General features: G+C 54.3%; 1 protein-coding gene across 1 annotated transcript in view; it reads left to right on the top strand.

Moving 5' to 3' along the window:
• Positions 1–4,322: 4,322 nt before the first annotated feature.
• WNT7A (Wnt family member 7A) overlaps positions 4,323–14,154 on the top strand; it is a 65,543-nt gene continuing 55,711 nt past the window's right edge. The window contains exons 1-2 of the mRNA XM_032412008.1: positions 4,323–4,606; positions 9,499–9,725. Of these exons, the coding sequence (XP_032267899.1) occupies positions 4,536–4,606; positions 9,499–9,725 (298 nt within the window). The 5' untranslated portion in view covers positions 4,323–4,535. The remainder of the gene's footprint in view (positions 4,607–9,498; positions 9,726–14,154) is intronic.

Below are 14,154 nucleotides of genomic sequence, written 5' to 3' on the forward strand. Positions count from 1 at the left end.
TGAGTTCACATTTGGGAGGCCCGTGAAGGATGAGAGGCATTGGCCAGGTGGAAAAGAGGAGAAAGGCGGAAAAGGAATAACAGGATGGAGTAACAGTCTCAAGTTTGTTTTTATTACAACCCACAGTATACACACACAATTGGAGCCTTATTATGTATAATGCCCTCTGTTATTTTCTGGTCTATTTCCATTTTGTAAATATTAGTGGCCACCCACTAATTTTTTGTGAAATGGACACAGGGGATTTGGGAAAAGTAGAGGCTGAGAAGGTGACTTGGAGCCAGACTGTAAAGATCTTTGGATGCTTGAGTTGATGAGTTTGGATCCTTTTCAGTCCTTGCTTCCCCTGTGAGGTCTGATCCTGCAAACTCTTTGCTCCTACTCTAGCTCTTTGAGAAACTTCCTGCTCACTCCTACCTTCTTCCTCCCCAGTTGGTTCTTTCAATCGTGCTGAGCTGGGGCTCTGTGCTGGGCTGTCCACACTCAGCCTTCTCGGCCTCCCCGAATCTCAGCCATGCCTTGGTTTGAAGGACTGCACACTTCTCACTTTGGAGACCGTCACCCTCAAAAGCCCACATCTGCCCACCTGAGTGCCAGCACACTCATTCAATTGCCCCTTCAATGACCACAGACACATCACCCTCAGACCTGCTTCTCCCTGTCCCATCTCTGCGTTGTCCTCACCAGCCACAGTGCCTCCAGGACAGAATCTTGTCCTTGGGGATGTATCATGCTGTCTATTCTGCTTTCAAGGCAGCGCTCCAATCCGTCCACTTTTCTCCTTGCCACCTGTCACCACCCTGTTGTGGGCTGGGCCTTCCCGCCCTGCATATCTGTTGACACCTCCTGCCTCCGTGTGCTGCCCCCTTCTCTCAATTCCCTGTAACAGCTGCCATGAGCCTTCTGAAGCATGAATCTGATCGTGTGACACCCTGCTTCCCTTTATGATAAAGCCCAAACCTGGTAACATGCCCTGTGTCCCCAGACTCCCTGTTGAGTCTCATCTCTGCAACCCTCCCTACCCCCATTCCCTCTGATGCTCCATTCACCAGGCCCCTCAGACTTCCATGGGCCCTGCTTCCTCTGGCTTTGAAAACTCTACCTGGTGAACCCCAACTCATTCCTTCTGGATCCCAGTTTAGGAACACCTCCTCCAGGAAGCCTTCTGTGACCCACCCATTTGGAGTCCTCTTCTCTGTGTCCCCACAGTCCTCTGCGCATCTCCCGCCTTGACGCCTAATACCTTCTTCTCTATCGTAGTGGCCCTGCCTCTCTTTTCCATTAGACGGGAGGCATAATTGAAGGATTAAGAGCAGATGCTGAAGTCAAAACTGCGTAGGTTCAAATCCCAATTCTGCCACGTACAGCTGTGGGAGTTTGGGATTTTATTTAATCCCTCCATGATTCGTCTTCTCCATTCTATAAGATGATGATAATTATGCTAATAATAAAAACATTAACAAAAAAGAATGGCACCTGCCTCACGGTATTGTTAGAGGATTAAATGAATCAGGGTGCTGATGACAGGGCCTGGCACATAGTAAGTGCCACCTATGTGACTGATCACCAAATCAGCCCTCAGAACAGTTGCTCCAGGAGGGCAGACACTGGATTTATTTGACCCACTGTTACATCCCAGCACTTTGCCCCAATGTCCTGGTCATGAGCATCCCCCAACATTTGTGACGTGAATGAATCTTGGGTCGAAGAGGATGACAATGCATACAGGAAAGAGAGGACACATTTGGGTGATGCCTTGGAGGAAAACTGCTCAGAGCTAGGTGCTGACTCCATCTGAAGGTGGGAGAGGAGGAGGAGGAATACAGGAGGAAGAGCACGGCTAAGACAGACTTTGTGACTGTTCCTCCCAAGCCCTTGGCTGTTGCAGTCTCTCCCCACCACTGTCATTCATTGCTACCTCCATCCACGGGAGTGCTCCAGCCAGCCTAGGGATTACTGTTCATTCCCTTCTTCTCTCTCTCTCTTTCCTTCCCCCCTCTCAGTTGGGACCTTCTAAGTCCTGTCAGAGCTGCTTGTGACCCAGGCCTATCGTCCTCTCTTCTTCCCGCACCTCACTTCCACCTTAGTTGTTCTAGTTACAATTGCTGTGTAACAAGCACTGTCCCAAAAATAGTGGCATAAAACAATCATTTCATTATACTCACAAGTTATGGGGCTTGGGAATTTAGACAGGGCACACTGGGGATGACCACGGAAGCCCCTGTCTACAGTGCCTCAGCTGAGAAGACTGAAAGGGAGGGATGATGTAGAGGTGGGGGGTTGAAATCATCTGGAGACTCCTTCACCCACATGTCTGGCACCTGGGCCGGGATAACTCCAATGCTGAACTGGGACTGTGGACTGGGCTTCCTCACATCATGGCAGCCTCCAGACTCCTTCCTTCAGGGCTCCAGCAGGAGTGTTCCAAAAAACAAGGCAGAAGCTGCATTGCCTCTTATGACCTAGCCTGAAAGCCTTGTAGCATCACTCTTGCCACACAGAAGCCCACCCGGATTCAAGCAAGGAGAGCATGGAGAGCCCACCTCTCAATGGGAGGCATGTGTGGCTGTGTTTTAAAACCACCAACGTCTTGTACCTGAACCCATGGGGTATTCTCCTCTCTGGTCTGCCTGGCTCCACTTTGCCCAGCCCTACCCTTCACCCCCCACCTCCCCAGATTCTCCATGGGGCAGCCAAGGGGGAGCTTTGGAACACACACTTCAGATGAGTCACCCTTCTTCCTATCCCTCCAATGTCTTCCCACTGAACTTCCCCCGTGAAATCTAAGCTCCCTGACATGCCTACATAGCTTTGTGGGATCTGTGAGCCCCCATCTCCTCCCATCCATCCCACTGGCTTTCTTTCTTGTTCTTGAGCACAGCCCCACATCCCCTCCTGGGGCTCATGCCCACCTCCAAGCTTCTGCATTGCTGTCCTCCCTCTTGAAATGCTGGGACCCCAGATCCTGTGTCCTTCAGGTCTCAACTCGAAGGCCACCTACTCAGATCTCAAACAATCCCTGGGCACCCAATGTTGTCTCTCTCACTACTCTGTTTTATTATCTTCACCTCTCCCTGACATGTCTGAAATTACATAATTGTTTACCTCTGGTTTGTCTCCCTCACTAGCTCCAAGAGAGAAGGTCCTGGATCCTTCTTTCCTTATATCCTTTGTGCTCACTATGACCCCTGGCACAGACATTTGTGTGATGTGAATGAAGGCATGAACAGCGGTTTTCAAGGACGATTCAAAAAAATTCTGAAGGATAGGCAGGCCTGGCGAGGTGGTGGTTAATGCGTGTGTGTGGGTGGGGCTGTTTCTAATCTGGCTCTCCCACTTTCTAGCTGGTGATTTTGGGAAAACACCTTCGCGTCTCTGAGCCTCAATTTCTTCAGCTGAAACGTGAGTCCAACAGCCGCTAGCTCACTGGACTGGGGTGTACATCATAGGAAGGGATCTGCCCCTCTGGTCAGCTAGAACGCTCAAAGCACCCTGTTTCGGGGAGCTAGGAGGCGCTACAGCACCCGCCGCGCCCACCAGGGGTCGCCGCGAGCGCGCGCTGAACTGCCAGTCGCGCCAGGCGCCCTCGGGCGGCTCGCGAGGCCCATGTCTGGGTCCCGTGCGGGGCATCCTGGCCTCAGCCCGACTCCGACTGTCCGCTAGAAGCGGCATTCCAAAAGAGGCTGCCCTACCTGGGCACCCACCTGCCGCATCCCCTCGAATAGACCGCGGTGGGGGAGGAATATACTGAGCCAGTTATCCCCGCTCCGCGGAAGGGGGCGCCCTCCTCTGAAGCTGGGCTCGGAAGCCTGGGGAAAGGGGGAACCCGGGTGTCACCTAACACACACACCACCACTCCCCCCCCCCCCCCCCAGCTCTGAGCGCTCGGCCGGGCAGGGAGGACGAGCGCTCGGCCGGGCAGGGAGGACGAGGAGGCAAGCCAGGGCGCGGGGGTTCTCGGCTGAGCCTTGATCCTCTCAACCCCGCGGGCAGTCGCAGGGCGCCAGCTCAACCGCAACTTGCGAGGTAGCGACCCGTGGGGGTTGAGCGGACTCCCACCGCCCCCTGCCCGGCTCCGCGCCCGGGAGCCGGGAGGGGGCGCCGCGGGAGCGCGTGGGGCAAGGCATGAGCGCGCGCTTGGAGCTGGCGGCCCTGTCCCGCGGGCGCTGGGGTGCGGGGCGGGCGCTCCGGGGAGGCGGGCGGGGGAGGGGGCGGGAGAAAGGAGGGAGGGAGGGGCGGGGGCGGGAGGCAGCAGCGCCCCCGCACTCCCCGCGCCTCACACACTTGCACCGGCCGCTCGCGCGCAGCCCGGCGTCGCCCCGCGCCGCGCTCGCTCCTCCCTCCCTCCTCCCGCTCCGTGGCTCCCGCGCTCCCGGCGAGGTTCAGGCGCCGAGCGAGCGGACGGGCGCACGGACAGACGGCCCCCGGGACGCCTCGGCCCGCGCTTCCCGGGCGGGCTATGTGGATAGCCCCGCCGGGGCCGGCCCGCGGGATCAGCACAGCCCGGCCCGCGGCCCCGGCGGCCAGCGGGGACTATGAACCGGAAAGCGCGGCGCTGCCTGGGCCACCTCTTTCTCAGCCTGGGCATGGTCTACCTCCGGATCGGGTAAGGGCCGCTCGCATCCCCTGCACGCGTGTCCCGGCAAAGTTGGCGTGGCCCGGGGAGGGGGTCGGCCGCCGGCCACCAACTTCTTCGGCCCCTCAGAGAGGCTGGGTGGGCGCGGTGCTGGAGCTGTGGGCGCACAAAGACCCCCCGCAGGCGGGCGCCCCAGGGGCGCGCACAGCTCTAGACACTGGGCAGAGGTCCGGCCATCCTGAGGATGTCTGAGTCTGGAAGCCCCCAGAACCAGAGACAACCAGTAGGGACGGTCCGGCTTGGGGGACTCAGGAGAACTAGCTGCTGCGAAGGTCAGCCTCTCCTAGGGACACTTCTGACCCGAGCATAGGGCATAGGAACAGCAGGGCCCACAAGAACACCGGAGCCGGGAGTCAGGACGACAGCCGCTCCCAAGGAGCTCAGCCCCAAGAGCCCGAGAGGAACTCTGTACACAGAGGCGCGGGCACAGCCACTGCTGGAGACAGGGCAGTCCCCGGGTGGCAGGCGGGGCCGTTCCTTGCAACGGGGAACAGGTACCTAGAGGGAGGGACCTTCGCTGGCAAAAACACAAACCGCTGCTCAGATCCCTGACACCACCCGATTTCCAAGAACCCTCAATACTCCCAGAGCCCTTTCCCGGGCCAAGGGGACAGCGCCTCCCATTCCCAACGAACACACACAAAGGTAGGACGAGAGATGGCCCTAGACACCCAGAGAGACAAGCTCGAAGAGCCAGCGCCAGAGAGAGGCGGGCCACCCCGCCCCCTAAAACTGGGCACCAGAGTCGGCCGGCGCGCCTGCGGAGCAGCCCTCCCTGCTGCACTCCAGCATTTCCACGGAGGTGGGGCCTGGGGCGGCGCTCCGGCTGGAAAGTGGGAGGGGGCGGCTCGGGACGCGTCTTGGAGCTGCATTTGCAGGGCCAGTCACCCTTTGTACTTAGGAGATAATGCGTGTGAAGCACGGAGGGGTGGGGGTGGGGGGCTTGAGGGATTGATAGAGGTTCTGGCGCTAAAGGGCCACCTTGGCAGGTTTCACACAACCTGCTTTCCCACTCCAGGGGGGAACCTCCCCACAGCTCGGCTTTGGGGAGGGGGCAGACTGCGGGGCCTGCGGCGAGGGGGTGTGTGTGGCAGAGCCTTTGTGTTTTGCCACTACCACTCCTCCCCTTTCCCCACCCCGCGTCTCCGTAGCGGGCATTTCGCAAGTTGAACGGCCGCGGCTGCAAGCAGGTGCGCGCAGAGCGGACCAGGCGGCCGCCGGCCGCGACCGCGGACCGAGAGGCGACCGCAGGCGGAGAGGCGGCTGCGGGGCTCGCGCGCTGTCTGCCTGCGGGTGTGTTTTAAGTGTTATTGATTCATCCGCGTCTGGGTGGCTTTTCTCTTTCTCCCTGCTTTAATCTTCATCTTGGCCCGCGCCCCGCGCGCATCCAGCATTCAGGAAGCTGGTCGGGCTGATTGGCTCTGGCCGCGTGAGGCTTTATCTTCTTTTTAATTAGAATCGGGGCGGAGGGACTGGGGAAGGGAGAGAGAAAGGGAAAACAACAGAAAATAACCTCCCCTGGCTGCCCCGCCTGCCGGACCTCCCGCCGGCGCGCGGAGACCTCATTGGCCCCGCCGGGGCCCAGCTGCCCTGGAGGGAGGGAGGGAGCTACAGAGGGCGCTGGCCTTCAGCACCGCAGTCGCCCTTCGGGGCGGGGAGAGGTCCAGGTCAGGAAAAGGAATTGAACGGTGAATTTGGCCCGGGCCCTGCTGCTCCCTGAGCCTCGGGCTATCCATCTGTAAAATGGGCATGAGGGGTAAAGTTCCAAGGTCCTTAAGAAGCCTTCCAGCTCTCCAGATGTGCCTGGTTCCTCCCTGCTCAGGGCTGATGGCAGGGCATCTGCGCGGTATTATTTAATGTGGATAGTTCCAGTGGCTCAAGCACTACCCCCCGTAACAATCAAATCCAATAATAATAAAAACCACCACAGCAGCACAGTTATTGAGTACATACTAGGTGCCTGACACCTTTTAAACACTTTCCATGTTTTAACACATTTAATTTTCACAGCAACACTGTGAAATGCGGGCTAATGATCAATATCCTCATTTTAGTGATGGAAAAGCTGAAGTACAGAGAGGGAATGTAACTTGCTCAAGGCCACACAGCTAGTATGTGAAGGAAGCTTCACTGGTACCCTAGGCCTGACCTTTTAGCTGCTAGATTATTGTTCCTCTGAATTTTTGACTCTAATATATCAATTATACTCTGTTGGGGTAGAAATTCCCTGGTGGTAAGCTAGGCATTCACAGGTTCCCCCTGACTTGTGGCCACAACATCTCTGCTTGACAATCTTTCCATGCTGCCTCTTCTTCAAACATTTCAAACATTCTAGCTCTAGCCGTGTTAGACTCTCTTTCCGTGGCTGAGATGAATGAATGAGAGCTCTAGAGAGCTTTCTGTTTCAGATCGGTGACCCACTAGCCTCTAGATCTCAATCTCTGTGAGCCTCAATTTTCAGATATGTGAAAAGGGTGATTCCTGCCCACCAGGGCTGTTTAGAAAGGTCACATGTATCTCATGTTTGCAGCAACACCTGCCATACTGCCTTGGCATGGTAGGGATGCTGCAAAAGTTCACCGATGCATTCAGGGCATATTTGGGGAGGCACACCTGCTGTGTCATATAGGTACTTACCTTGAGTGATATTTTGGAAACTCCATAGTTCATCGGTTCATTCATTCATTCATTCATTCAGTAGCCATTTAGTGAACCGACAGACATCATTCCTGCCCCCAAAGAGCTCATAGTCTAATGAGAAGGACAAGTGACAAAGTGGGCACACAGAACCAAACATGTACATTAAAACATTTCAGAAGACTGTAAGTAATCCAGAGAATTACATAAACAAAACAGAGACTGTGATGCAAAGTTATGAGGGGTGTGATGGGGAGGCAGGTTCCCTTAGCTGGGGTGGTCAAGGAAGATGCCCCATGAAGTCACAGGAATGATGGCAAGAAGCCAAGCCTGTGAAGCTCATGGGGAGAGAGAGATTGTAGGGAAGGGGACCAGTAAGGACAAAGGGCCGGAGGCAGGAAGAGGGCTGGTGTGAGGCAGGAGTGGAGGGAAAAAGAGTAGGACTGGTCAGTAATGTGCTTGGAGAGGAGTGGGGTCACCTCATCTCCTGCACTGTTGGTACACAGAGCCTTGCTTTAAGAAATTCCAATTCCAGAACAACTTCCTGTAGCTGAGTCCCAGGATGGAAAATGTGAGGCACTTTGCCCAGGGCTGGTTGTGACCTTCAGTAAATGGAAGCTCTTATTATTATAACCAGAGTGAGGCATCAGGGGTGAGGTCTTCTCTTTAAAAGCTCCAGATGTGTGGACCATCTTTGTGTAAAGGGAGGGCTACCTGAACCATCAGGGTTGCCACTGGAGCTTGTCTGGGGTTATCTTGATATTAGGAAATGGCCCCACCCTCGGCCAGATACCCAGGAGTCACACTGACGCCTGTCTTTCCCTCATACCCTTCCCCATCCCTCCCCTCAGCTCCACCCTTCTATCAGTCCATCAGCAAGTTGGGTCAGCTCCATCCGCAGCCACCCCTGCTGCTGCCAAGGCCAAGCCACCACCCCCTCTTGCCTGTCCATTCTCCCTGCTCCTGCTCTGGCGCCCCGCATTCCTCTCTCCCATGGGGCTGGAGGGATGGGATGCCGTCAGTTTCCTGCTTACAGCCTTTCAGTGCTCCCTGATGCACTTGAGAAAATTCTAGCCCTCTACAAGGTTCTCTCCTCAGACCCTCTCCTTCCCTGAGCCCTGCACCAGCTTCTGTGGGATCTTTCTGTTCCTTGGTGATCCCAGGTTGCTGCTCCCCCCCACCCCTGAGAACTTGGCATCTGCTGTTCCCTCTGCCCAAATTACTCTCCCCCAGACCTGCCCACGACTGGCTCCTAGCCATTCAGGCCCTGCTGCACAGCACCTCCCATCCTTGACCACCGCAGCTAAAGTGGCCCCTCTCTCTTCCCTCCCAAGCCCACCCTCTTCATTTATGGCCTCTTCACTTACTTTCCTCATAGTGCCCACCACTGTCTGAAATGGTCTATTATTCATTTGTGAAATGGGTGTAGTCTCCCTCCAGAGCTCCTGGAGGGCAGGCCCTGGCCTCTCTCCCAGCATGGTGCCTGGCACCTGATAGGTGTCCAGTATGTATCTGCACAGAGAATGAGTTAGGAAGATAGGAACCGTATGAAGAGTCAGGGGCATCCTCTAGACTGGTCATGCCTGGAGTGGGGTACACATACTCCATTGGCATGCAGAAAGAAAATACTAGACCTTCTATTTACAATTACTTTTCAAAGATATTGTTTGTAAAACAACATATACATACATACCAGAAAGTATATATAACGTGTATAAGCAGTTGCGGTTTTGTTTTTTTTTTAACGTGTACCCACAACGTTTCAGGGCAACTGCTGCAGGAAACTTTGGAGTTATCATCCCCTTGCTTGCCTTTGCAGAGTTATCACATAGACACGATTCCTAAACAATATTGGGTTTTAGTTTGCATGATTTAAAATTTCATCTCAGTTGAACTCTACCATAAATCCGAAGGCAACTTGCTTTGTGCAAAATGTTGTATTTGTGACATATGTCATCTTTTTTTGTGTGTATCTTAAAAGAAAATCAAGGCTCGCTAATATTGAATATATATACTACACAAGTACTGATATGGAATACAAAATGAATAAATGTGGGTTTGGGGTGCAGTATCAAAAAAGTTGGGAGACCTCTGCTGGGAGCAACGGGGGGGTAGGGGTGTAGGGGGAGTAGGGACAACAGCATCAGACACCCTGGGAGAGCCTGTAGGCCATGCCCCCCTTCTTGCTGGACTAACACTCCATTTCTCTGTGTCCCCTGCTCCAGTGGCTTCTCCTCGGTGGTAGCTCTGGGCGCGAGCATCATCTGTAACAAGATCCCGGGCCTGGCTCCCAGACAGCGGGCGATCTGCCAGAGCCGACCCGACGCCATCATCATCATAGGAGAAGGCTCACAAATGGGCCTCGACGAGTGTCAGTTTCAGTTCCGCAATGGCCGCTGGAACTGCTCAGCACTGGGGGAGCGCACCGTCTTCGGGAAGGAGCTCAAAGTGGGTATGTGCTCACCCGGACAACTTATGCAAGGTCTTAGAGGCTATGGGAGACCAGAATACCCTCAGGATCCCTCTGTGACCCTCTCACCTGCCCCAGGCTGGAATGCTACCCTGTCTGGGATCTGCGGGTGTCATGACTTGAATCAGTTCTCCTGGGGAAGGTCAGATCTCTAATTCGAATCCAGACCACTCCAACCATTTATGGCAAAGTTGAAAATCAGCAACCAGTGGCCTAAATGCTAATTGGCTGATATAGCACTGATGTTTCTTAAATTGAAGTCCAATTAAAAAAAATAACATTTCTACCTAAAAGTATGAATTTTTGGCTTCTTTTTAAAAATGGGCAGATCTACTGATAACTTACATATGTGCCTCCATAGTTATAGTGGGGTCAAGCTGAGAATGAAGCTTCCTTTAAGATAGAGCCACTGCCACAGTCCCTACCACTCCCTATTATCGCCCAGTCCCCATTTATGACTCACCAGGCCACTGTGGGCATTTGAATTTGCAACCCCTGTCTTGTGAGAATTGTGTGCTGCTCGGACATGCATACATGGGCGTGCGTCCATGTGTGTGCGTGTGTGTGCGCGCGCGCACACACCCCCAGAGATACACACACAAACATGCACAAAGTATCAGGTCACACTCTTGGTTTTTAAAGCAACTGTGAGGAAAACCTGGTGGAAAGGGGATTGGTCATTGGGAGGCCTCAATATTTGTGGAAAAGGCCATGATAATGTGTCCTGCTTGTGTGTGTCTGGACTGGGGGGCCGGGAAGTCTGCATGCTTGCTGCCAAGCTGTGAACTTCCCTGAAAATAAGTCTGCCTCAGGTCTCTTTGGGCTGGAGTGGTTCACCCGGCCTGCTGAACTGCTCTAAAAGCACCCCTGAGTTCTCTCTCTCCCTCAGCCCCAGCATCAGTAAATTCAGTGGCTATTGAAAAGATCCACCCCAAATCCAGCCATTTCTCCGTGTCTCCTTACTTCCTCCCCCTCAGGTCACACAGATGGCGCCTCTGGGCTCCCTGGCGCCCCCATCATCCTGCTGCCCCCTGGCTATTCTGCAGACCGTCCTGCAGGCAGGGTCCTCCTTTGTAAATGAAAATCAGATCATGTCATTTCCCTGCTTAAAACTCCGTGGAGGCTTCCTCTCATTTTTAAAGTGCTGCTGACCTCTGCCCCCATCTGCTCCCATCTTCCCCCTCCCCCCTGCCCACCCAGGCTTGTCTTTTTTCCCAAACACACCACACTGGGTCCTGCCCTGGGGCCCCAGCACTACATTCCTTCTGCCTCAGATCCTTTCTCACAGTTAGCACCCAGAGTCCCCCGTCCTCTGTGCACATCTCTCCCTCATGGCCTTCGGGTCTCTGGGCCTCCCTTGATCACCGGGATCTAAAGCCCCCTCCTATCACGAAGCTCCAGCCCATCAGCCAAGCACTTGGCACTGTGACTCATTCTTCACCCCTTGGGAATGCCAGCTCCATGAGAGTTGGGGCTCCCCGTCACACTCACCACTGGATGTTTCCTTCCTCCTTCTTGGTCATCTTGGTCCTGAGCAGGTCTTGTTTGATCACCATCTTCTGTAGGCATCTGCTTACTCACGCCTGAGGGAGACAGACCCCAGCTTCATGGTGAGGTTGGCAGGGGGCGTGGCAGCCTCCTCTTACAGAACTTCTCTTTACATGCGTGCCCTTTCTGACATCTTCGTGGTTAGAATTTTGCCTTGTACCACCTGCCCTTCCTTCTCCCTCTTCCAGCCTCGGGGCTGACTTTTCAGGTGGAGAATGGGGGCCCAGAGAGAGGGCGGGGCTGCCCTGGCTCACACGGGAAGGTGGCATCAACGCTGAGTCCAATTTAGGTCCTGAAATTCCCATCCTGTGAGCCTTCTGTTGGCGCCCATGGTTTTTCAGCCTTCCCTTGCTCACATCCCCAGTCCCCTGTCCCTGGGACCCAGGTCTGGGCTCTGGCATTACTTTAAACTTGTACGTTGCTGACATATGAGATGTTACAGATGAGGAAACAGGCTCAGAAGGGACTGGTTTGAGGTCAATGAAAGTGAGTGACAGGGTGTCCTAGGGCTGGGTTGATGCAGCCTTGGAGCAGCCTGCAGCCTTGGAGAACCAGACCATAGCCTGGCATTATAATAGTGCATGCTGGGGTGCAGTGGAGGGCTATGGGGCCAGGAGCCCCTGCTGTCCAGCAGCCCTCCCAGCTGACCAGAGTTGTAGAATCGAGGGAATCTATTGCACGTCAAGTGGCCTCAGGGAATCCAAGCAAAGAGAGGAGCCTAAGAAAACCTGGGGCATAGCAATGCTAGGGCAATAGGTCTACAGGCCTGGAAGTGAGTGGGAGCCAGGGCCAGGAGGTGTATGGCATCAATCTGAGCAGTTTGAACTCAAACTAGGTGGCGGGAGCAATTGGAGAATTTTGAGCAAAGGCCTAGCTGCCAAAGTAAGGTCATACTGTGTGAAACAGCCACTATTTAATGATTTTTGACCTGCAAAAATGACAACATCATATGATCCAGCCTAATAGTAATTTTGGACGTCTCATTAAAGGGTGGCTATAAAATCCATTCGTTTATTTATGTCATTCACTAACTATACATTCACCAAATATTTACTGAGTGCCCACCATGGCTGGAGGCTGCTGTTGCAGCCTGTTTGGTGAAGAAAGGCCTCTGGATTCATAAGGGACGTGAGCCACGGGCATGTCTGGGGAAGGGCATGTTGGGCAAAGAGGATGGATGTGCAAAGGCCCCCGGGCAGGAACATGTTTGGCAGTTTGAGGACCAGTGAGAGGGCTGGTGTAGCTGAAGTACAGCAAGCAGGGGGAAGAGGAAGTCTCAGAGGTCAGAGAAGAAGCCAGGAGCTGGACGGTGTGACGTCTGTCAGGCCAAGTCAGGGATTTGAGTTTTCCTCCAGTGAATGGAGAGCGAGGTAATGACAGGATCTGACTTTGGATCTAGCAGCCTTGCTCTAGCTCCCGGGAATAGAATGAACTATGGAGGGGCCAGGGGCCAGTCTTCTGGGCAGGAGGTGACACTGGCTATGGCCTGAGAGATAGCAGTGCAGATCTGCTTTGGCGGTGATGCTGAGGATGAAGGGGGACTGATGACCTGAAGGCCAGTTAGGAAGGAGGTACCCTGGCCTGGAACCTGAAAGGTGGTGGCGATGGAGCCGAGGACAAGGAGGTGCAGATGAGACCCCCAAGGGTCTGAGAAGTCACTTTCCCTCTGAGCCTTGGTTTCCTCACGTGTAAACATATCCTCTTGAGGACACCAAGAAGCAAGCCTCAGATTTCGGCTCCCGGGCTCTTCCTCAGTGCCCTCAGTGCTCTTGCCCTTATAGGATTGCCTCTTCCTGGCAATGACCAACCAGCAAGGCTGCCTTGTAGGTGAGGCATCAAGAGTGTAGTCTTTGAGTTTGGGAGGAGGTCTGGCCATCAAGGCCACACTCTGGATGGCAGGAAACATCACCCCCCCCCAACCCCCAACCCCATACTTCTACTTACATTTCATTGGCCAGAATTCAGTCACATAACCTCGCCTAGCTGCAAGGGAAGCTGGGAAGTGTAGTCTTTTATTCAGAGTAGCTCTGAGACCAGCTCAGAGTCTGTGACTGAGGAGGAAGGGGAAAGTTGACATTGGGGTGGTGGGCAGCTGCCCTTGGCATAGTTATCCATCTCATGCTGAGACCCAAAGGCTCATCTTCTACTGCCTCCTCAGCCTCCACTCTGGTCTCCGGTTCTGTGTTTCATGGCTCTGTCTCCCCTCCTGAATGTTCTAGATTTTACTGTCTAGATCTCAGGAGAAGGCCATGGACATGTACCAGACAAAGCCCTCTTGGATGCTAGAAACTGAAACCCAGTCCAAGCCCTCTCAGGCAAAAAGGGGAATTTATGTCTGCTTAAGTCATTGCAAAGTCAGGGATGGTGCTGACTTTTGGAATGGCTTCTGCCAACCCCAGACCTGCTTCTTGGGGTGGCGGGATGGCTCTGAAAGTGCCAGAACCACAACTTCCAGGTTCTAAATTTGCAAGAAAGAGCATTAGCCTTTCTCTGGGGGCCCCTACAGAAGTCATAAGGTTCATCCCGACTGGATCAGCTAACAGGGCTTGACTTTGGGTCATGTGTCCATCCCAAACCAATCACAGTGGTCAAGGGCAGCAGTGCTTTTGTTGGCCAGACCTGGGAGCCCCACCTAGACCATGTCTCAGGGGAGAGGGCCTGCTCACGAGTCCATTAGCCAGCTTGGGCTTCTGTAACAAAGAACCGCAGACTGGGCAGCTTAGACAAAATGCTTCTTTTCTCACAGTTCTGGAGGCCAGAACTCCAAGATCAAGGTGTCAGCAGGTTTGATTTTTTCCGAGGCCTCTCTCCTTGGCCTGCAGATGGCCACCTTCTCCCTGTGTCCTCACATGGTCTTTCCCCT

Source organism: Phoca vitulina, unplaced genomic scaffold (genome assembly GCF_004348235.1).
Source record: "Phoca vitulina isolate PV1807 unplaced genomic scaffold, GSC_HSeal_1.0 scaffold13, whole genome shotgun sequence".
In the NCBI taxonomy this organism is placed as follows: domain Eukaryota; kingdom Metazoa; phylum Chordata; class Mammalia; order Carnivora; family Phocidae; genus Phoca; species Phoca vitulina.